Source organism: Pseudopipra pipra, chromosome 1 (genome assembly GCF_036250125.1).
Source record: "Pseudopipra pipra isolate bDixPip1 chromosome 1, bDixPip1.hap1, whole genome shotgun sequence".
Taxonomy (NCBI): domain Eukaryota; kingdom Metazoa; phylum Chordata; class Aves; order Passeriformes; family Pipridae; genus Pseudopipra; species Pseudopipra pipra.
This window is the reverse complement of record NC_087549.1, coordinates 61880764-61904924: the sequence shown is the minus strand read 5'-3', so window position 1 is coordinate 61904924 and position 24161 is coordinate 61880764. Positions and strand designations below refer to the sequence as shown.

At 37.4% G+C, this 24161-nt stretch overlaps 1 protein-coding gene across 2 annotated transcripts in view; it reads right to left on the bottom strand.

Annotated features, from left to right (window-relative positions):
- Window positions 1–701: 701 nt before the first annotated feature.
- Window positions 702–24161, bottom strand: part of STX17 (syntaxin 17) — a 33204-nt gene continuing 9744 nt past the window's right edge. For both annotated transcript variants that reach the window (XM_064658795.1, XM_064658803.1), the window contains exons 3-8: window positions 18677–18742; window positions 11684–11903; window positions 6366–6484; window positions 6233–6283; window positions 4162–4248; window positions 702–3448 (exon numbers count right to left, since the gene is read on the bottom strand). In XM_064658795.1, coding sequence (XP_064514865.1) covers window positions 3209–3448; window positions 4162–4248; window positions 6233–6283; window positions 6366–6484; window positions 11684–11903; window positions 18677–18742 — 783 coding nt within the window. In that variant the 3' untranslated portion in view covers window positions 702–3208. The remainder of the gene's footprint in view (window positions 3449–4161; window positions 4249–6232; window positions 6284–6365; window positions 6485–11683; window positions 11904–18676; window positions 18743–24161) is intronic.

Below are 24161 nucleotides of genomic sequence, written 5' to 3'. Positions count from 1 at the left end.
GTGGACAATTAGCTGTAACACCTAGTTTCATGACAGTTACACACTACAGTAATTTCAGTGTGTATTCACTGGAGCTGGACCTGATTCTCCTGGGTTATGGATGACTAGCGACCTGGCTGTGACGGCGTTCAAGTGATTTTTCTATTTGCAAGCAAGATTGAACAGCTAAAGCCAAGCTGTCCTTGCCTAACATGCTGCTGAGTGTCACTTGAGCTTTTATGTGTCTGGTGATACAGAGAATTTGCCTGGAGAGAGCAGTCACTGCACAAAATCCGAGTTGTGTTTCAGATTGAGCTGTTTGACTCTGATCATCTGCATCTGTATTTTAACCATTTGGTGCTCAGCCTACCACTCCCTTTAACACTTCTCAAGTCTTACATAGGAAGTTGTCAAAAATATCAGTATTATCCCTATACGGAATAAAAGTATTCCAAATTCTTTTTAATTGAACTTGCCAAGTCCATTTCTAAGCTAGCATGTGTGTACGAGTTACTAGATGCGGGTGGCACTTTGGGAACTTGTATTAATTTCAGTCAATGTAAATATTTCAATAGCTGAAGCATGTGTTTGGGAACTCAATACAGGATTCTTAAATCTTGGTAGTGGAATTGTTTTAATAATATAAAATTTGGGAGGGATTCATCTTTTACACGCTGAAAGGAAATAAGCCCCAACGTTCTCAGTAAATGTTACAGCCAGTCTCATAGCAAAAAACTTTTATTTGGTCTGAAAGAGTTATTTATATCTTAAAATTTTTCTGGTTAACATGCCTAGCAATTTAAATGCTAGTTTGGTTACTCAGATGCTGATGTTTCTTCACATATGTAAATAACCCACCTATTTTAAAAAATCGTAGCTTAAATAATAGACTCTCACATCTAGTGTGTACACAATGCTTTGAAATTACTTCCTTAAAAACGCAAGGGGGAAGAATAGTTCTCCTGCTAGACATTTCATAAACTGAGTGCATATCAGGCTGAATTTGTATAAGCTGGGGTAGGAATTCAGTCTTAGGAATTTAGATTGTCCTGGCATTAATCCAGCGTGGGGGGAGAGGATGGAGTCCGCAAGATCGCTGATGTGGCTGCTGTCATTTAAATGCAGGAGGTTTCACAGCATATGATAGGAAAGCAGATACAGCAGTTTAAAATCATACAAAGAATCAACCACAGTTTTTGATTAAAAACACTTCTTTTTTCTTAGTGTATTCCTTTAAATGTAGAAAATAAATATCAAAGGAATGAACAGCCTATGAAGCTGTTACACGCTCACTAACTCTGTTTACAGCCAAAGTAGATGCATTTAAAGAAAAGTGCTTTTTGCCGGTCAGGAGCAAATGAGCTGAATTACTCGGGTCATGTTTTGCACTCCAGCTGATTTTTACCATGGCTTTAGCAAATGCAGTTTTAACAATGTCTGCAAATACTGGTGAAAACTGTTCTTGCACACATTGCTTCCCTGGGCCTCAGACCTACTTAAAATAGATGTAATGTTCCGGCTTATAGCAATTTCAGTATTTTAAAAGCAATAAGGAAGAACTGCTCAGAAGTTATTTGTGCTGTAACTAACAGTTGCTTACAATGTCTCTAGGCACAAAAACCCATCATCTGTCATTAGCAGACAGTGATTTCCAGTGATGATACCGAAGTAGTGGTTATCGACAAGGAGCTGTTTCTATAGGATGCTTCCTTGGACAGTGTTCCCTGCTAGGGAGCCTTATCTAAACACTGACTTCAGTGTGCACCTAAATAAAACTGAACTCAAGCAGAGCTCAGGATGAATTGACCAATCTAAGAACTTTAAAAAATGGCTTCCAAACCTCAATTTCTGTTCCCCCTAAACAGTAGCAGCATCAGTCTGGGAACTGTCCTGAAAGTGGCAAACAGTAGATTATGTGACAATAGTACAAGTAGGTGACAATAAAAACACGTTAACACTTCTGTATTTAACAATGGAAGCTTCAGCAGCAACAGGCTTCTTAAGGGTGGTAAGATAATAAGTATCTATAAAAAGCCAGCAGAAGCAGCATCTCACCCCATAACAGGTTCCACAGCATGTCCCAAAATCTTGAGAAGGCTCAGCAGCTACTCTACAGTGTGGGTGGAAGCAGCTGTTTTGGCACCGTATGCAAGAGGTGTGCAGCTGCCCCAAACACCCGTGGTTTACATGGTAAACAGTATTGTGTTGATGTTTTCGACAGTCCCATCCTCTGGGGATGCAGCCGGCACTGCCACCATGCAAGGGGCCTGGCTGCAGCACTGCCTTCCAGGGAAGCTGTTCAGCTCTCCCTCCAGAGTGCTGTTGGTGCCAGGAGACGAGATGCAAGGGCAACATCTTGCAGAAAGTGCTGCTTAAGCAAGGTGAGGCTTCAAGTTCAGAATGCCAGAGCTTGGCTCTTCACCCTGTATGGTGTTCTCAGGACAAGCCAAGGAGCTGAACAACTATTGAAAATTATTATCCTCCAGTAGCAGTTCTGCAGGGTTGCTGCTTAGACTGTTTAATTCATAACTACACTTTGAGGAAGGTGAGGAGTTCACAAATTTAAAAAAAAAAGGTACCTGAAGAAGAGGAAAAGCTGGTTCTGATGCTGATCTGATATGGCTGATGGAGGCAGATGTGATATATGTGATACATGATATACATGACTTTTTTCCACCTTGCTCACCCAAGATTTTCACCTTCTCTTATGACAGCTGACACTTCCCTGTGCATTACTAAACACACACAGTCGGTCATATCCTAGGGATGTACACAGGAAGAGTTTGGGAATCCGGATAAGTGAAAGTAAATTTAAAATAACCATGAAAGATTGATGGCATTTATTTCCTTTTTTTTGGAGCACTACCATAAAAGTTCCAGCTTCTCATGGCATTCATGGGAAAGCACTAGGGTTTTCCAAGTATCTCTCTTTATATTGTCTGCAAGACGGTTTGTGCAAATTTGGCATGAAGCACCAGTCACCCATCATTACAGCTGTGCATATAGCTCACTTAAGAATTTTATAATTAAAAGTTATCCATATAATTTTCAAAGGACTGATGTCACCATGTCTGAAAAGAGAAATTCTGACATGACTGTTTCAGCCCTCCCAAGGAACAGTAATGTCATCAAAATTCACACAACTCAGCCTTGTATTTAAAGCATAAGGCTGCACGTCTGTCATTAGCACGGCTACTACGCTTCTTCCTGGCCATAATGAATTGATACTTCAGCTGGATTTTTTGGCACTTTGGTGAGAAAGCTCTGGACAGCTGGAAGAGACCTGCTCAATCATTTTTTGTTTTTTTCTTTGTATCAATTTTCCACCTGTGAAGCCCAAAATCCCACCGCCAAGTGCAGCTGCAATTCCTGCCACTTTGAAGCCTGCAAGGAGACCAATGGGACCCCCCACTACTCCACCAATGACTGCACCTGCCACAGGCAGAGCTGCCAGCTTGTATTTTGCAGCCTGTAAAGGAAAAAAAAATATAGTTAGAATACTTGCCTGTGGCGATGTGCATTTTTCCCCTCACTGCTCTTGGCAATAACTTGAATGCTCAGTGATAAATAAACTTTACAAATTAGTATTTAAAAAAAGATGCTTGCCTATGCCACATGTATGACAGAATGTACTAAAACAATTAAAAATTGAGCTGTCTTGTGTATGCAGTTGTGAACCAGGTCCTTTCACATGGTTCTGGCTGATTATGTACACTGGGTATTACCTAGTCACCATCATTAATTCAAACAAGAAACTGTGAAAATGCTCAGACTTTTCGTAAGGTCTGACTCAAGGCTTGGGGCATATTTAGCAACTGACATCTACATGGAATGGTATGGAAATTACATGTTGTTGCCAAACTCTTGTTTCATGTTTATGTGATTCTTGCGAGCCAGTCACCGAATGCGCTTGTCTTTGCAAGTAAACCAAAGCAGCCTCAAAATAGCACTAAAAAAAGCCCCCGAAAAATTAAATAATTGTATTTCCTTGTAGCCTGGATATGATAGAAAATTACAAGAGAGATCAATTTTTTTTTTCCCCTGCTACCTGTGGGTCATTTCTTCCTTATTTCCTTAATTGCTGGTTCCCTCAGCATTAAAGACGGCAGATCAATCGGGTTAATACAGAGGATTGCTGGGAGGCAGAGTACCATTGATTCACCAGCAGGAGCAGATCCCTACCTTCCCCAAGTTTTTGGTTCCCTCTTCAACATTCGCAGCAGCACTGTTGACATGGTCTTCAATCCTGTCAATCTTCTCCTGCTGAGACTAGATGCAAAGGAATTATGAGTGAGGTAACCTGCTGGGAAGCAGCAGTGAGCCAATACACACCATTTTAATGCCTGTAATCAGGACCCCACAGCCGCTTTCATCTGCTGCACACTGCACCCAGCAGCCTTAATGGTGCTTCACGATTAGCATCCGATAACCTCTGCTGAAACTACACACTTACTTTACAAAAATGTAAACTATTAAGTAATAATATGGTGGGGGTATTAGACAATGTCTTGCTGCATTTAGAGAAAACAACCCAAAACATATGATTTCTAAATCTTTTCTGTAAATAGATAAACTTGCATTCCGAAGGGAAGAATAATCCAAACTAGCCTTTTTGTTTCCTGCTGAGTTTCATGTTAAAAAAAAATATTCTATAAAGAGCATTTATAAGATCAGTAACAACTCCAACATACAAAGCTGCATCACGAAATCTAAGCAGAAGTGTTTAATTATGACATTATAAAACAGTGACTTAATTTTACAAATAGTGACAGTACTGAAAATATACTTGATGTTGCTCTGTATTTACTGTTTGATTTTACAAAACCACTCCATCCTTTCTCCAAATGCAGATTGCCCTGCAGTGTCTCTCAGGGAACACTGGAGCAGAAGATAAAGGGGTCTGTGGGTTTGTTTGTTCTTATTTTAATCTCAGCAGTACCCAGCCTGTTTTATGTCACAAAATAACGAGATGGCTGATTTTCAGCTTAAAATAAAAGGCATTCTGTTTTGCCTCTTTCTAATTCAGAAACTGCTGAGTCCACCAGCTCTCGTATCTTTATTTACTATGCAGTCCACACACTTTAGATACTTGGTATTATATCTAATGATAGTTACGTGTAAAATCCAGAAAGTCCTGGGAGCAGGACCTGTTGCTTTAACCTTTAGGACACTGATTGAAAATTTTTGCAGTCCCACTCCAGCCTAATGGTTCTTAGTTGGTTTTTTTGTATAGGTGATGCAGCACATACTCAGCAGAAAGGATAAAAGCTAGCTTACTTATCCCTATTAACCCAACAGCAAAGAGATTAAAGAACTCTCCCAGGAGATGAGAATTGTGCATTTAAATTCCCTGTGGCACAGGAAGAAATAAACATTGGGAACTGAGTGTGGATGATGAAGACATTTTGGCAGTATTGTGAGAGCAGAGAAAGAGCACGATAAAGGTGAGGGATTTTTCTAGTACTCCTGATTAAGTGAGAAAAAGTACCTGAGAAACACCCACCCTGTGCAGTGAAAGCTGTTGCCACCATTACAGTTAGAAATCGTACAAATTAATGGGTAGAAATCTGCAGACAACACTAGAGCTCCTACTGAGGTTCAGCTTGTGGCCACGTGCACTGCCTAGGACATTGTAGTTGTTCTGGTCACAAAACTTAGGAGCAACTACCAGCGCTAGTGCTGAAGCAGCAGACTACTGCCTCCTCAGAAAGTTACCTTGGCAGAGCCTGAATCCACAGGAGAGCCACAAAGACACCTGTAGCAATGAGTCACTGATGTAGGGAAGGAAGAGCTGTTAGTTTTCTAACCAGACAGAGCAGCAAAGTAGTTAAACTAATGCTTTTGGACATTCTTCTTGTAAATGTTACATGCATCACTTACGACTTTGGAAAGTGTCTAATGTCCCATCTTGGAAACTATAGTTGTATTTACCATAGGTCCCAAGTAGCAAAGACAGCACCTTTGTGCAGGCATCTCAGCTCACTGTGGGGAAACTGCTCTGCCTCTACTGGCATCTTGAAGTTCCTAACAGTGATCAGGATTTTGTAGTCTTGAATATTGGACTGAATAAATGTTATTATTTTCTTAATATTATTTTGCTGTTCTGTCACTTTGATAAAGTGATACTAGCTCAGTCTGAGCAGTCCAGGGGCAGAAGTATTGCTCGTCTTTTTTTTGTCCCCACCTAGGAGTTACCCATTCACCCTCTTTTTGCACAAGACTGCATAGGATAGAACACAGAATTAATACTTACGCTGACTAAGAGAGAAAAATCAGTCACCAACTGGCTGAGCTCAATCAAGTCCTACAAATGAAAAGCAAATGTTATTTTGTAATAGTTGCTAAAAACAAGAGGACCAATGTGCAGTAAGGGAGCTCCAACATACCCCTTCTAAACTTTCCCAGGATTCGGCTGCATTTTCTTCTTGAGGTATTTCCGGAAGGCGGGAGTAGATCTGGATTAAACTTTGGGAGCCATCCTTCACTTCCATGTTATATAAAGTTTCTGAATCAGAAACAGGATGTTTATATAAATGCACTGAATCAGAATGCAGGTGATGTGCAAACCTTCTCACTCTTAAAGTTTCTCAAGAGTAAGCTGATACTTTACCTAATTCAAGCCAAGGAACAGCCCTGAAAATGATCATATAGGGGGAAGTCTTACAGCACTAGACAGTTTCTTAAAAGGATGTCATTGACAAAGAAATAGATTCATTTCCATTAGCACACTTTCACAACCAGTTCTGAGAATGATATTAAATTATACTCCTGAATTCAAGATCATTTAATTAATTTTGTATCGACCAGGCTAAGAAAACTGAGCCTGGGACAAAAACTTTTTATTTACATATGACACATAAAAGCACTGCGCTTCCAAAACTGAGCAGACAGTTTTTCACTTTACAATAGATTATCATGCCACTGGTTTGATTTTCAGCCATTTGGGACTAAAAGAATCTGGAGGAAAAGACTTCCAAAGTAAAAGCAGTGAAAACCAAGTAACACGGTGCCCAGCATTCAGTGCCTGATCTGGTTGGGTAATGGAACTGTGAGGATGACAAACATCTGCAGCTCAGAGCTGTACAGGAGATATTCTCAAGTAATTCTTACTTTCTAAATCATATGGACTGAATGCAGAAGACATTAGGACAAAGTACAGTGGAAAAAATGGGGAATGAAAGACAGTGAGGAGGCACAGGGGAGAGCAGATGCAATGAACAGACACACACGTACCTCCTCCACTCAAAGAGCCCGCTCTTGAGCCATTACAGATGTAATAGATGTGTATATAATTGTGGACAAGTAATTAAGTGGTAATAAAGAATAATAACAAACAAGTGTGGCTTTTTGTAGCAAGGATTAAGGAAGAGAGCTTGAGAGTCTGAAAGGCAGACTGGAGAACGTATGTAAACACAGTGCAAAGATCATGTTAATTCAGACAACTTCAATTTCTGAAGGGAGATCGCTACTTTAGTAGGACACGTGTTTCCTTCCTTGGAAAGGTGGTCTCAAGAGAAAGCTTATTATGGGGAAGGCTGGTTAGATGTGTCACAATATTAAAATGTAAATACTGTATTAAAATCTATAGAATCAATGAATGTGCCAAGGTATGATAACAATATTACAGAACTGTTACAACAACAGATATGGACACCGGAAAACAAAAAATATATTCATTAAAAAGTCAGTAACAGTGCATGCTTATTCATTAATTATTAGAAGATAAAATAAAAATTATACATTTTCATAACATTTGTCCATTTCTCAACATTTTTATCTCAAAACACATTAGGGACCTAATCTTCCTCTCAGATCAATAAAGTCTAACATCAATGAAGTTGATATTCAGTTGATAATTACTAAGTAAGCAGAGTAACAACCACATAATAAGGAGTTTGGGGTTTTAATTTGGGCTTGGTTTTCTTTCTAATTATTTCTACTCCTTTTCCTTCAAGAATCCAGACATGGAAGGCACTTCACATTCTACAATCATCACCTGTTCTTCCAGAACATATTTTTGATTTATAACCTCAGATTAATTAATGTTTTATACTCAGTTCTAAAATATTGTTTCCCCCTTTTCAGTATAATTAATCATGTATCCAAACGTGTGCATTTTTGAGAAAACAAAAATGCTGCATACTCTGACATTTATCATTGGTTTTGAGTATTTTATTCCATTTCAATCCTCCACAATCCTACTTCAAAATCAAGTTTCTTCTCCCAAGAAAAGTGTACTCTTCCCTAATCAGCCACATGCATGCTTAGTTGGTTGAAATTAAAATATTCATAATTCAAAAGTAAAATAAAAAGCTCACTAAGCAAAACTGCCTCCTCACAAGACTGCTCTGGTCTGTCCCTAACAATCTATGCTGACCTATTGTAGAAAAGCACATTCTTGAAAGTGTATAAATGATACCGAAGTTTTGCATTACACTCATTCAAGAGAAATTAAAACTGTAAGTAGGTTTACATGTTATCATTTTCTAATAACTAAAATTAGTGGGAAAAAAATCCTCAAGAAAATTCTTAACTCACTTCAGAAAACTAAGGTAAAGAACAAGAAGGGTAAGAGGTGGTCACATTTGGACTGAAAGTATGAGTAAGAAATTTATATTCACTAGTTCACTTTTTATCAAATCTAACCAATATTAATAGAACTGAGAATGGAAGTGGCTCCACAAGTTCACTTACAGCATCTCCACAGAAATGCAATAATACAAAACACCTTTGCAGATTTCACAGAACGGCTTTGCACCTCATTACACTTGAGATAAAAATCTAATGCTCTGGAAGATTCAATATGTTGCTTAGAAGATTTTAGTAATTTTAAGAGTGGAGTCTCACCTTTTGTTAATATTTGTTTAATATGCAATTAAATTCCATTTCTATTGGCCCTCAGCTGAGGGGAGTGAATGGGGGAAGGGACTGTATCGTATCACTGACATGTCTTCTAAATGGGAGATTTGAATTTGTAAACTCCTTCCTTCTCTACCAGATGGGAAGCAACATGCTACAAAGAATGGGTGTACTGAAGCTCCTTTGATTAAGATCAACAACCAAGATTTGCTTTCAGGACTGCAGCCTCTAAGCACAAAAGAATAGGCAATATATTGTGTCTGTGTTAGCAATTCAACAGAGCTGCTTTCACAGGCAGGCAAACTTGAAAAAATATCTGTTTAATTGTACTTAGTTGTCTGCCTGTCTGTTTCACTTTAAATGGGGTGAATTTTTCCATATTCATTTCTGTTCCCATCCCAATCTTTCTGATCAATGTCTTGTCTTTCTGAAGTGCTGTTACGCTCAATGTCCTCCATACTTCAAAGGTATTTCAGATTTCAAAAGCAGTCCTGTCTTTGAAATTAAACTCTGGTTCCCATTTGCCACCTGTGTAACTGTTAGAAAAGCAATGTAAGCCAGGACAAGGCCTTTCCAATTAAATACCAGAATGTACTGAGAACAACTGCAGAAAGTTACCAAAAGAAGAGGTATCTTAAATTTACTTTGGATCGTAACAGAGAAGAGATCACAAATAGACTGAAAGTAATGGCTAATATGCATGAAAGGAATCACTGAATACTGAAGACAAAGTGCTCCCCCCAAAAGAGACGTCAACAAATTAAGCAAAATTTTTAAGAGAAACTATGTGGAAGAAGTTCCTAAAGGATAAAGGACTGCAGGATTGCTGGGAGACACTGACAAAATAGGCTACACTGAGGATGACACCGAATTGTCCTGATGCAGAGGAAGATGTTTATGGCTTCACCAAGAGCTCTTCAGTGCCCTGGATGTCAAGAATTTGACACACAGTATTAGTACAAGGAATAATATAAGCACAGAAAGTTAATATCAGAAAAACTAGGACATAAATAAATTTCAACTACCAAGGGACATAAATGATACCAAGGAAGCTTCTATGAATGCTTTTGAAGTTAGAGGAAGAAAAATGAAGTGTAAGCGCATTGCCAGGCAAAGAAAGAAAACTACAGATGACCCAAAGAAAGATTCAGCCAGTCTTTACACAAACAGGTCGATGTCATCAGGTACTGGATGCAATTAATTTAAAAAGGAAAGAAAAAAAGCGATAGGCTGAAACATAATGAGAACAGGTTAAAAATATTTAGATGAGCTAGGCCTATTTAGGGCCTGAAAGTTTGCTGAAATTCACTCTAGAACATTTAAGAAACTGCCTCTGAAAGTTCAAGCATATTTTTGAGAACTTGAATAAGATGGTCCAAGAGGGCTGCAAGAGAAGCGATTCAGTTATCTGAATCAGCAGAATGCAGCAAATAGCCAGACTTTGAAATCCACAAAGATACTAGGACAAACTACTGAACAACCAACTACAACATGCTGAAGGTGTTGAAGAGGTCAAGATTCATATGTTAGAAGCCTAAGAGTCTTTTTTGATGGCCTTGTAAGAAGATAGAATGTTTACAATGAGGGTGATGAGGCACTGGCACTGGCTGCCCAAGATAAGTTGTGGATGCCCCATCCCTGGAAATGGTCAAGGTCACACTGGATGGAACTCTGAGCAACTTGTTCTGGTGGAAGGTGTCTCTGTCCATGGCAGGGGGCTTGGAACTAGACAATCTTTAAAGTGCCCTTCTAACCCAAACCATTCTATGATTCTCTATTTGATATATATTGACGTTCACAAGGTTTTTTGATACTACTGCACATGACATTCCTGAAATCAAGCCCAGTCTTCAAATCCTCTTTTCTCCCTGCTCAACCATGAGACTTGCTAGCTTGTTAATCACGCTTGAAAGAGTTCTTATAGTTCTGTATGCAGCAACAAGAAGGGTCACAAAATCAAATCTGATGGCAGTTCCTTCTACAAAGCCATTGACTGAGAATGCTCTTTCGATTTTAAGACACATGCAATGTTCAAACAATTCTGAACAGTACTGCTACGAGAACAATTAAATTAATTACTGGTATGTGGAAGGATTTAATCCTGATGTAACCAACTTTCTCACAGATCATTAGGAGAGAACACTGGCCAGTACCAGAGCAAAATAAAGGCTTCTCCTGAAGACAGAGTGCTAGAACAAGGAAAGAAAGACATTTCATACAGAAAGGTGGGAAGAACAGCAAACATATCTGACTCGTAGCATGTTATAGTGTGTTTTCAAAATCTTTTATTTGAATGGATTTATACTCTTCTTTCTTTTTAGTTACCAAGTTAAAATGCTACAGGAAGAGATGTTCTTACCTAGAGACTTGCTCCTCTTTTTCATATATTTCAGCAGTGATGTATTGTACTGCCTGTCATTTAAAAATCATTTTCTTCATGATGTTTCTTCAAGCACTAATTCAACGAAAATGGCCTAAATGATTACTTGCACATGATGAAATTATTTGCACCAGGGGAAAAAAGAAGTCAAGCTACCATGAAATATGAATGTAAGTATTCTGCTTCCTATGAACAGTCCTCTATTTCAAGATCCAAGGCTACAGTATCTTTCTTATGGAAGGCCACAACTATTTAATTTGTTAAGATACTGTAGCATTTTCCACTTACCAAAAGTCAGTCACAGGTCATGACGGAAGTGTGATTTATGGAAAGAACTCTACTTCCTGATTAACAGCTATTATCCAACTGAAATCTCATTTGTTTACTTCATTTACATCTGGTCAGCAAAATTCTGTACTGGATACAATGATAGAGATACAATAAACTCAAATTAAATTCTACTACCTCCTCCTACAGTTGCAGATCTGGTTAAAGAGGCATCCTCCTGTCCTTCAAGTTGCCTTCTAAGTTCTTCTGCAGATTCACAATGCAACTGCAGGAAGTCTTTAATGGCAAATGAAGCTTCCTCTTTAACAGGATTTATCATTCTCTCCAGAGCTGGGATATCTTCCTGTCGGACTCGCAAACAGAGTTTCTCCATCTCTCTTATATTGGCACGGAGTTGCTGCAAAAAGTATTAAGAGTTATTCTGTAGCCAACAGAATATTTTGTGTACCAGACATCTTCACTGCTTGGGAAGTAACTATCATCTTCAGGATATTTAAATAATCTTCAGAAGTGCCATTTCTACACTTTAACAAACTGAGACCAAAAATCCCTAAAAACTCCCAGATTTCAAGCAATCCTTGTGTCATCTCTCTCTCTCTCCTCTACATCCATCTTCTTTTCCAGACTGCATTGTGTTTCCTGACTGCAGCTGGTTCGCCTGTCAAAGATGCCTCCAGTTGCTGCAAAAGCCCACGCCTAAGATAACACAGTGAACCCTCCCCTTGCACCCATCCTGGCTCTCCCAGGCTGTTATTCGTGACTCTTGAAGGAAGGCATCTGTGCTTTCAAGCACTTCTTATTTGGAGGTGCCACTGCACTATAAGGAGCTCATTAAGTCTGTGTATTTTTAGTATTTGCTTTCGCTTGTGAGTTCACTCAGTTCTCCATCTATAAAAAAAAAAATAAATGGGGGTTGCAGCTCCCAATACAACCATCCCTCAACAATGCAGTGAGGCATTGCTGCGAGCCACCTGCTGAGTCTTTTTGGACATAGCCTGTTTTCCGTAAGGGAAAGCAAGCCATTTGCCCCAGGAAAAGAAGAACCAAAGATCAAGGAAGAGATGGTACCTGTTATCTAATGAACTAATTTATCCATACTATCAGCCAACCACAAAAAAGGGAGAAATATTTTTAAAGCCATCCCCATCTGTGTTTAATTTTTCTGGCTGTCACACTTTGTACTTTATCCATTCTCCAAGTCAGTTTGTTTTATTTTGAGTTTCAATTAAAGTATTTAACTAATTAATTCACTGTGTAATTGCTGAAGTTATTTTTGTTTCTGTGATCAATTTAGGTCTTTGCCAAAATACTTATACAAGTTGCAACAACATCCAAATAAAGTAAGTGATTGCTTTTCAAAATTTGCTTTTTTTTTGTAATAATAAGTGACTGTGGTGATCACAGGACTTCAGAATACAGTCACTCACAATCCCCAACTACCCCAAAACTACCACTTCCATTTGTAAAGACAACTTCAGGGACAAAGAATAAGGATTACTTTTTTTAAAAATATTTATATTTTTTTCAGATAAGGGCAAATATATTTGTTTGACTGAAATATCAAATATAATAAAACATAGAAATATTTCTTTAGTTACAAGAGTTTTGAGAAGATATAAACTATTTACAACTAAGAAGAAGAGAGTGTGTGCAGGTATCTACTATGACATAAATTTCTGTCTACAGCAAAAGTAGAGGGATTTTTTATTGCCTGGTCTTTTAAAATCTAAAAATGCACACAAGTTTCTCTTCCAACAAATGAAAAGAAGAAATTTATAGTTTAAATTATACCACTTATTGTTTTAGGACAGAGGTTTTATCTAATTATAAAAAAATAAGACTGTACTAAAAATAATATTAATTGCATTGCATTACAAAGTGATATAATAAACTATATTCTTTATCACATTATTTAGCAATTGTTTTGAATATTCTTCTCAAAACAGAACAAGAGAATAGAGTAACACCAGTGAGTGGCTAGAAACAGAAAGATTTTCTTCTGTAATACAAATCAGGTACAGGTAATGCCTTAGAAAGGCAATATTGCTTACCTGAAAAAGTGGAACTAGATGGAATTCATTTTATTTATACACACCAGTAGAATTAATTGGTTTTAACATTTATGAAAGAGATGTAAAAAATACATTTCGAGAAGGAAATTAATTCAACAACATGTTGAAATAACATTGCCCAGGTGATATTGGACATCCAAAGAAAGAACTATTGATTCATAAAAATTGTGTTAAATTACTAAAATTATATTGTATTATATGGTATGCTTAAATTAAAAGTACTACTAGCCAAATTAGGCTGCATTATTTAAGACTAACCTCAGGTAAAAACACTGATTGGCAATTAAAAAAAGGGAGACACAAAAAAATAACTTTGCAAGATAGTGAGTTAAATTAGAAACATGGTAGCCAGTAACCTTCCTCTTACATTTCTCATCTTAATCTACCTTGCTCTTCCTGTTATCTTCCCCCCATGGTCTGCCCCTAAGTATGAAAAAAAGAGAATATCATCACTGTCATAGTGCACCATGTGACAAAATACTTGAACCTTGGAATTTCATTCAAGAAACAAAATGGGACTATCTAGACCCAATACTTAATTATGTATTTTGTGAGAACTATATGCAGGGGACTGAGGTTGATCCTGCTGTTTTGCTTCAGGAAACAAACTCATTTTTATTATTCTGTATTTAGTCATAATGGAGACCAAAAAAAAAAAAAAAAAGACGTCAAACAAATACTTGTGACAAGAGTGAGTTTTGGATGAGCTAATAATGCTGCCACACCAGCTTCTTTTAAAGAAAAAGGAAAATTTCACAGTTGGAATCAAGTCAAAACGTAGCTCTGCAGGGGACCTGTGCCTCTGCAGCTGCAGCCAGGGCAAATTACCAGTACAGCCAACACACAAGTACTGTGCAGTGACCAACACACTGCCAACTTGCTGGTGGGAGTTTTCACAAATCCTGAACAGAAGCTTCAAGAGATATGAACTACTCGCCCTAAGGAATGGCTAAATCAGATCCTCCCTTCCACTGTTCTTTACTACCTTGCTGATCAAAGAGAAATACTTGTGAGAAAGAAGGTGGACAAATCAGATTATGATATTCATCTATTTGGTGAAATTTAATTTTAGTAGCTCTTCCTTTGTGGTTTTGGAGAGAGGACTCTTGTCCCATTTATTGTCAACTAAACAGAAGCCAAATGGATTCAGCTCAGCAAGAAAGCTCAGCCCCACCGAGAAGACACACATCCTAGGAGCTCACCAAGGTGTAACATTAAAAATGTTACAGATATGCAAATGACTATGACTTCTTTTCATAATAATTTTAATGGGACAGAGTTTAAGTTTTGGGTAGAGCATAAAGTATATCACTCTTGTCCCAAATGTTTCCACTTCTAAAGCGAAGCTTACTTAGCAAGGAAGGTAATACAAAAATTCTCTTTCCATGTACGTGAACTCCTGAGTTTCGAACTTGCCAAATTCAACCCAAAAGACACAGATTTTTTTTTATAATACTTGCAATTTTGGTCTATTAACTTCCAAAGCCAAACAACAATCTTTGTTTCAAATGGTTTTCTCAAAAAAGCTATAGGAAAACAAAACTGGAGAAAACCTTGTGAAGTCATCCTTTCAGCCCATGATCTGCTGTCCCTATATTATTTCTGTTAGTTGTTTTTCTAATCTGGTCTTAAAAGGACTTCTTTATGAAGAGCTACAACCTCCTTGACACTATACTGCAAGAATTCATTATCTTACTTGCCATAGCATTTTCCTCATATCTAACAGAAATCCCTCTTGCCTCAGTTTAAACCAGGTATTTCTAATCCTCCCTGTTCAAAACAGGGAAAGACAAGTCCTGTCCTGTTTGCAACCATCTTTTCTGTGCAAACACACAGCACAACACTGTCAGGTGCTCTTTGGGCAAAATAAGTAATTTGTCGATCTTTGCAAGTCAGTCTTGTTTTCTCAGTTTCTGACTACATTCATTGCTCTCTCTAATCACTTTGCACCCTTCTTAAAAGTGTGGTGCCCAAACTAAGTCAGACCCCTGAGTGTTCTACCTGGGATCCTTCTACTCCTGATCAAAGAGACTGTATGAGAGATCACTCACTACTCTCCCATTTATACATCCCACTACTTTATTTTTGTATCACTACCACACAATCAGTTCACTTCTACTCTGTGTCCCTCAAGTCTTATAAAATTCTTGGCCTAGGTCAAAGAAACTCTGAATTTAAGAATATATTGACCCTGCAGATGGCCACAGGCTGCAACAGGGAGCTAATCTTACATGACCCCTCACTGACACCATAAACCATCTCCTGCAGAAATAAACTTTATTACACTGCTTCTCATGCCCTCCCAGTGTATCTACGTAGTATGCCAGAAGGGTACCTATAATTTGAAGACTGCATCATTTTAAAGATGATACAGAAGACCTGAGACATAAAACTGAGCTTTTTGAAGATTCATGCAAAAGAGAGCTGACAGGAAGCCATCTTTCACTTGTAAACCATTTTCAGGTTGAAATAAAAGTCATAAAAGCGAAAAACAAAAAAAGAAATAGATTAACATTTTCAAGCAGCTTTCTGGGTCAGAGCAACACAGTGGAAGGAAAGACTACGTCTGCCTAGGTATGTTTTGCAGAACCAAATCTCCTTTTGTGGGATGGCTATAGGCTAAAACCAGACTGTTCATCCACAGTATTTTTCTTCTTTTTTTTTTTTTTTGTTCAGTGTTTTACATCCTCTCTAATAACTGCAGCATTTTCCTTCCTCTCACTATGAAAATGATCAAGGCAGTCCTTAGGTTTTGCAATAAAATACCACCATTTCATTGAAACTACTTAAACCTTGCAATAATTAGTTAATTGTATGCTACAGCCAGCACGTATGTGGGCAAACCCTAGCAAAACTACTTATTGATTCATGCCCCAACATTTTACAAAGTCCACAGACTGTCCCTAAAAATGAAAATATACATGAATATATACATTTGTGAAAATTAATATATGATACTCAAGAACTATTTCCTCAGTATTTTTGAAAGGGTGCCATCGTGCCCTATGCATAGATTTCTCTGTTTTCTTCACTTTCTTTTATTGAAGTTCTTAATGTGGCATCCAGCCACCAGAAAGAAGAGGTATAGATTTATGCCTCATCTATACTTCTATTGTAATTTTGACCATCATCAAAAGTACAACAGAAGTAATTATTCTGGGTAAACTGAAAATTCAGAAAAATGGCTAATTATGTGCACATGGATTAAATGTAGAATGGCTGTGCATATATTTGTCTAAAACCTGTGGCGGATGCCTTGGGTCAATATTGACTTAGGGATTCCTAATGTATTTTTACAACATCTAATTCTGAGAGCAAAGTGTGTGCTGCAGAGAACATTTGGTATCACAATAATTAATCTGATTTCTTTGCAAACAAACAGATCACAAGTCCATTGGTAAACATTTAAACAGCTTACAGCAAACACATTCTACATGTCATATAATTTATTATCAAGTACTCCAGACTCCTAAATATTTAATTAAAACAAAGAGCTAGTCTACTCTTCTCACATGGACCCAGATTCTTACTCTGCTCTCTGGGTATCAGAATGTGAACTACTTTAATGTATAACTTGTATCTAGATCTAAAGGCAATAAGCATTAAATAAAATATAAGAAAATTTATTCTGGCTGAAAGTGAAAATGGCAAACTTTGAATTCAAGACAAATATAAATGCTTCTAGAGACAAGCAGTTTTCTTATTAACATATCTAAAAATATCATCTTCAACACCATTATTTTTTCTCTAATTATTGATAGATTTTGTCTTGCTAAACAAATGATACTGATAACTAAAAGTTCCAAGAGAAGCCTTTCCCACATCTCAGATGTGAAAACAGATCAGACATAAGCAAACACATGCTTCCTACACCACAGCTGTTAAAACGTCACTGTTTTAACAGAACATCCACCTTTGGAAGACTCTTTGAATATTAAGAATAAACTTATATTCAAATTTCAAAAATATTTAGTGAAAAATCAAAATAAACATTCAAACCTCCAATTTACAGAAAAATCAAGTGGATTTCACGTGTAACTTCTTATCATCTACATTTAAAAAAAGCTTATTAACACCTTCCGTTCCTCAAAAAACACACGTAACTCCAGCTCTGCCCACTATCTGGTTGTTTAACCAGGGTGAAGTTCTTTCTGAGGCGAGTTGTTTTGGGTTTTTTTTTTTAGATTTTTAGTCTGGTCTAATTTTCCACAGGAGTCAGTAATGCACTGAAACAAACACAGGAATTTAAAGTATTAGAATTGTGAAATGCAGTAGTTTAGGACTGTGCTACTACCTGTGCTGGCAAAGCCTGCTTTTCTAGTTGCAGTGTAGGTCACAGAAGGTTTGTTCTAGTAGCAAAGACACGTTCCTTCTCTGAACATCTATGAAACCAACACAAGATGCCTCTCCTGCTGGCCAACACACGTCTGTCCCCAAAATACTGGTACAGTACAGCATGTTATAACCACTACCTGCTGTATCTGCCTCAGCAAACTTTGCCTTGCAGAGCTGGTCTTTGTGTCTTTCTGTATTGATAATCTCCTTTGGCTGTGTGCTATTTAGCAGTGTGAAGGCTGATGTTTGGCATGAGCTTCTGCATCATTTTCATCAAGACATGTATATTTTTAGAAACAGCTGTGCTGACATGGGTGACTATGCATGAAGTCACTGAAATGATGCCCATGATGACAAATGTGTCTGGTATTTCCTCCTTTGATGACATTATGCAGCTAACAATAGATCTGCACACCAAACTAGTAGTCCAGATGTTCTGTTTGTCCAAAATCATGCTTTAAAATTATCAGTATCCCTTATTGCAATACCTGGCTTCTAATTTAATAATGTAAGAGGACTGTTTGCAGAAGACCAGAGACTCCAAACTTTTGTTTGTTCTAGAATGCAGAAACATTTCTGATTGCGTTTGCCTCATAGGACACAATTAGGAAATTCCTACCTTTTAAATGAAGTAAAGCAAAACCTAGCACTTGTTAAATCCACCTGTCAAATACATATCTCTCTCTAGATCCATCTCTGAGATAACTGGAACTGTGTAGGTAATTTAATTCCATTAATACTACGGTCATTTTAATATCCTTACCTGAACTGTTCGTCCTGCGTTGATGTGCTCTTCGTGCAACCTGTCCCAGAGCCTGCATCTCTGATACTAAAACAGAGGAAAAATACTCCATATAATTGCTATTTTTAACAACTGCTATGCTGAAAAAAAAGGCACTTTTGGTAAATAATCACTTTAATTTTCAAAAATAGACAGTAAAGAAGCTGAGTCATAAACAATTCTGCTGCAAAATCAGAGAGGTAAATAGCAATTTATCACAAATTTTGTGAAAAATTTTGTACAATGCATTTTACTGAATGGTAGATAACCAGGGGTTTAGTGTCAGTTTTTAACAACAAAGAGATATTGCATCCTGATATTGCTGTGGGCATAAATCACTAGGTGGGCAGTAAAACAAAGGGCAGAAGAAGGAAAAAGGAATGGAATAGTGGATAAGCAGTAATGGTCATATAGGACAACGAGGTATCTGGTACTATTCACAAGGAAAATGGCATTCATTACACAATGCTACTGTCTACATTTACACTTACCATTTCTATATAGTTACAAACACAGCTACAAGAACCATCAGGGCAGATTTGGGACCTGCATGATGCTCCACTATCCATACAGAGCTTCCCACACGACAGAGACCAGAATAATTATTCCATTAGCAGAGAGCAAGTTTAGCAGAAGAACTGCATATTATCACATATAAACCTTTTCATCATTAAAATAAATCAATCCCTGCTATAGGCAGTTGACATTAATAATACAGAGACTTTATCCTGAAAAAGAGTAGTAAAATAACAGAAGTAGAAGCTGTGATTCCTGGAACGTGTGCTGAAACTATCAAAGAATGCATCTACAATACTAGACAGCATTAGAATATTTATTTAATTGTTTAAATAACAAGACAAAACATTTACCATGATTTGTGAGGTATTTTTAGGTAAAGTTTAATTCCTCAATTTCTTAATATGCTTTGTTACCAATAAAAAACCTTCATCTACAGTCTACATCTTTCCATAATTATTTTCATAATTTTACAGGCCATGGCAATAAGGATCACAAGTCACTCAGCTTGCTAAAATACAATGAAAAATCTAAAGTTACTACTTATTTTCAGAGAAAAAGTTCTTTCACGTTAGGATTTTGTGGTGCTATGGAAGACAAAAGGTTTAGTGTTCAACTAAGTCAGATTCATGTCATTTTTCTAGGAAACTAGCAACTTCTGCATAAATTACTATGCCACTAAAATTACTGCCATTGTTCTTTAAAATAAAATGGACAAAAAAACCTGTATCAACAGTATATCTTACAATTTTGTCATCCCTGAAAGAGTACTGAAACAGGAATTTCTGAGGTTGTAACAGAAGGAGTTTAGGGAAAAATTACCCACTGAATTTCAACTGACTGTAATACATTGTCCAAATAACTAGTAATAAAAAATCCTGTTTTCCAGTTAAAAAGAACAAGAATTCCTCAGGAAACCTTTACTGATCTTTATAATTTCTACTAGAAATGCTCAGCACATTTATCTGCTTTATATATTTAGAGGTATTACTCATTTGTTTCAAAATTCCTAGTAGGCTAGTGATGAGCTCAAAGAATCCAAAGACTTAATACTGCCAGAGCAATGACATTCACGTGGTTAGCAAATTCCTCCTTGTTGTCTTCTGTTTGTTACCCAACCCAAAATAGGCCATGTTCTCAGACAATGTTCATTCTGGAGGCCTCAAGGATAGTAAAGCTTGAGAAGAGATGGTATTGACATTATTCATCATGAAAGTTGGGACTGTTCAGCCTGGAGAAGTTTGCATGGAGACCTCACATTAGCCTTCCAGTATCTAAAGGGGGCCTACCAGGAAGCCAGAGAGGGACTCTTCATCAGAAACTACAGTGACAGGACAAGGAGTAATGGCTACAAATTGAAAGAGGGGAAATCTAGACTAGATATTAGGAAGCAATTCTTTACTGTGAGGGACACTGGAACAGGTTGCCCAGGGAGGTTGTGGATGATCCAACCCTGGCAGTGTTCAAAGCCAGGTTGGATAAGGCCTTGAGCCTAGTGGGAGATGTCTCTGCCCATGGCTAGGGGGGTTGGGACTAGATGATCTTTAAGGTTCATTCCAACCCCTTAACATTCTATGATTCTATCATGAACAAACACATGTAAAACTGAGAGAGGTCCATGAAGTAAAAACACCTATGAAATCCTAACCTATTACAGCAGGTCCAGAGTAGGGCCACAAAAATGGTCCAAGAGCTGGAACACCTCTCCTGTGAAGACAGGCTGAGAGAGTTGGGATTGTTCAGCCTGGAGAAGAGAGATCCTACTGCAGCCTTTCCATAAACAAAGAAGGCTTAGAAGAAAGACAGAGACTTTTTACGAAGGCCTGTAGTGACCGGATAAGGGTCAACACTTTTAAATGTTTAGAGGTTTGGATTGCACATAAAAAATTTCTCTATAATGAGAGTGGTCAGGCACTGGAACAGGCTGTCCAGAAAAGTTGTGGATGCCCCATCCCTGGAAATGTTCAAGGCCAGGCTGGATGGGGCTTTGAGCAACCGTATGTAATGGAAGGTGTGCTTGCCCGCAGCAGGGGGTTAGACTAGATGACCTTTCAAGTTCCCTTCCAACCCAAATCACTCTGTGGTTCTGTGATATTTAATCATAATTATGCTATACTCGAATAGTTTGTATTTGACATCAGAAATATAAAATATTAGGCTACTCTTAAACACTCGATCTCTTTTCCTCTTTGTCCCATTCCCTCTTGAGAGCTCTCTTTACAAAGAAACCTTCATGCTTATCCTTTAGATCCCTTCCATTTCTCCTTGAAAGTATCCAGTGGACATGGAGACAACTCAAAAGCTCCTCACAGTATTTCCTGCTAAAAGCTCTTCAATAAATGTCTTACACAAATGTATACACTCATATGAAGACTGTAGCAAGATTCAGATATTTTATTTTGTCATTTTGTGTTGCCTTTACGTATCTTGCCACCACAACAATGGTCCCCAGCCAAAGGTAAAAAGTGTTTCACACAACATCCTTTAGCTTTGGCACAGTGACAGGAAATGAAATTAAAACCAAAAGTGACAGAGAAAACAGCGTCTTATAGCACTTTCTTTTTTTTTTTTTTTGAAGATTGTTGCATATCACCAACAAAGTCTAGGGTAGTATGCCAAACAAAATCTCCACCTTCCTGTACTATTGTGACAATTGCTTTCATCTAACTTTTTCATGTAACTTTTGGATACAAATGCATTTTATTCCCTCTTGGAGCGAAAGGCCATCCAATCTATGGAATGTACTTTAGAAAACAAGAATTTTCACGGGGAAAACATGGAAGGAAAATGTACAGAGAACTGATTTCTTAAGGATGTAGGTTTTAAGTCTTCAGAAACTGTCATATGGAAAGTTGGACTCTCAAATAGTTGACAAGTAATGATGATGGATTTATGGTAGCCACTTCCTCTGAAAAGGTGTACTCAAGGTCAAATTTCATTATATATTGATTTTATAGTTTCTTCAAACAGTGATTTAGTAGATTAATTGTTTGGACTATCTCTGGAACCTAAGGTTTAAATCAATATTCATGAAATGAGGTTAGAGATATTGGCTTCATCATAAGTAAATAATGTTGCTGCTCTAAGCAATTTGACATAATTAGTGATTTTTGCTTAAAAGTAGCCTGTAAAATAAACAGGATCAGATTCTATAAAATTATCCTTTTACCCCTAGGGATGTTGGTTTATATGGCTGAAAGTTAATTTTACAAAAAGTATTTTAAAGAATGATGATGACAACTCACAAAAGTACTGTAACACATTCATTATGGCTAAAATGCATGTAAAAGATATAAAATGCAAATTGTCACCAAGCATTTCAACTAAACTATTGCTAATATTCTGCTAACCTGAAAGTATCTAGTGACAGTTTTCAGGATACATTTTGCCATATTTTTCTTCTCACTTTCTCATAAATCTATCAATAGAGTAAACTTCGTAATATTTATACTTCTTACAGCCAGAAAAATATTAAAAAAAAAAAAAAATCAAGAGAGAAATTTTCAGATTTTAAGAACATTACAATGAGTGTGAACTTCTTAAAGAAACTGGCATTAAGGGACTGTTTTTATACTCAGATGTATTACATCTCATCAATATCTTTGTCTTATTTTTTTTTTTAACATACAGAGGTTCCGTAATCTTCAGTATTGTTATCTAACTTCTGGAATAGTTACCAATTGTTTATTTAAAGGTTTTATTCATTGTTTGTTTCTAATAATTCTATGAATTATTCATTCAAAAATAAAATCTGCCAGGATTTATACTGTCTAGGCATGCAGAAATTTTTAACAGCATTCTGAAATCAGAAACACAAATCTGTACTAAACATTGCTAACACTTCTTGCTTCATAAAAGTGTTGTTCTAGAGGAAGTGCCATTAACATTTTAAGAACTATGTTTACAATTAAAGGATTTTTCTGATATGCAAATTTTATTATGTTGACTGAACAGATCATTCACACTGATACCATGAACACCCTAAAAATCTCATGAAATGTCCAAACTAGATACTTTTAGATTATGCCAGATTTTTACGTTCAAAGTATAAAATTCAGCTACTCAAAAAACATCTCGGTAACTCAGTGGGGTCCCTGAATGCCATTACAGGAACATTGCAGAGTATTGCCTATAATAAAACCCTGGCTAAGCAGGAGTTTCTATGACAATGCTTTGAGCAAGGTGTTAGATCAGAACCGACCTAAAGACTCATTTTATCCCAAGTGCTAAAATGTTTTCTGTATTTTCTCCTACACACAGAAAACTATTCTTGCAACAATCTCCCCTTCTATCTGCAAAACAGGAATGCTTGATGCAAATGAATTGCTAAGCCAATAAAGACTTCAGCTGACCAACTCATGGCTGAATTAAGTGGAATGTACTTCATCCCTTCCCTGACAGCATGGTAACACTATCTGGCTAGATAGAGCATAATTGTCTACCACACAAGGTAATAACTGATCGTGTCTCTGTTTCTCATTGCAGCACCCAATGTCTTTTGAAGATTCTTGATAAGGTGTTTATATATCCCAGATGAGGGAGGTTTTACACATAATGACAACACTTAGCAAAGAATCTCCTCAGCTTTACAAAGTAATAATCTTCCAAAAAAAAAAAAAAATCAAGCAGCGCAACAGTTATGCCTATCCCCTACATCGTGTCTCCCCTGCTATGACCCCACACACATCAAAAGCTTACCTTTACCTTCAAAGTGCAGGAAAACCATTTGTGTACTGCTAATGTGCCCTGCTAGTCACTTCCCACTCTGTAATGGCAGGTCAACTCCCCTTTCCCATCAACAGACTACCTTTTTCCAGGGACCACCCATTTGCTCCTCTCAGGCAAGGCTGTAGCTTTCATGCCACCCTTTTACAGGTATTTATTAACTGCATCTCCTCATTTCTGGATGACTTCCTCAAGACTCTGAAGAATGCCAAGCTTCACTGCTCCA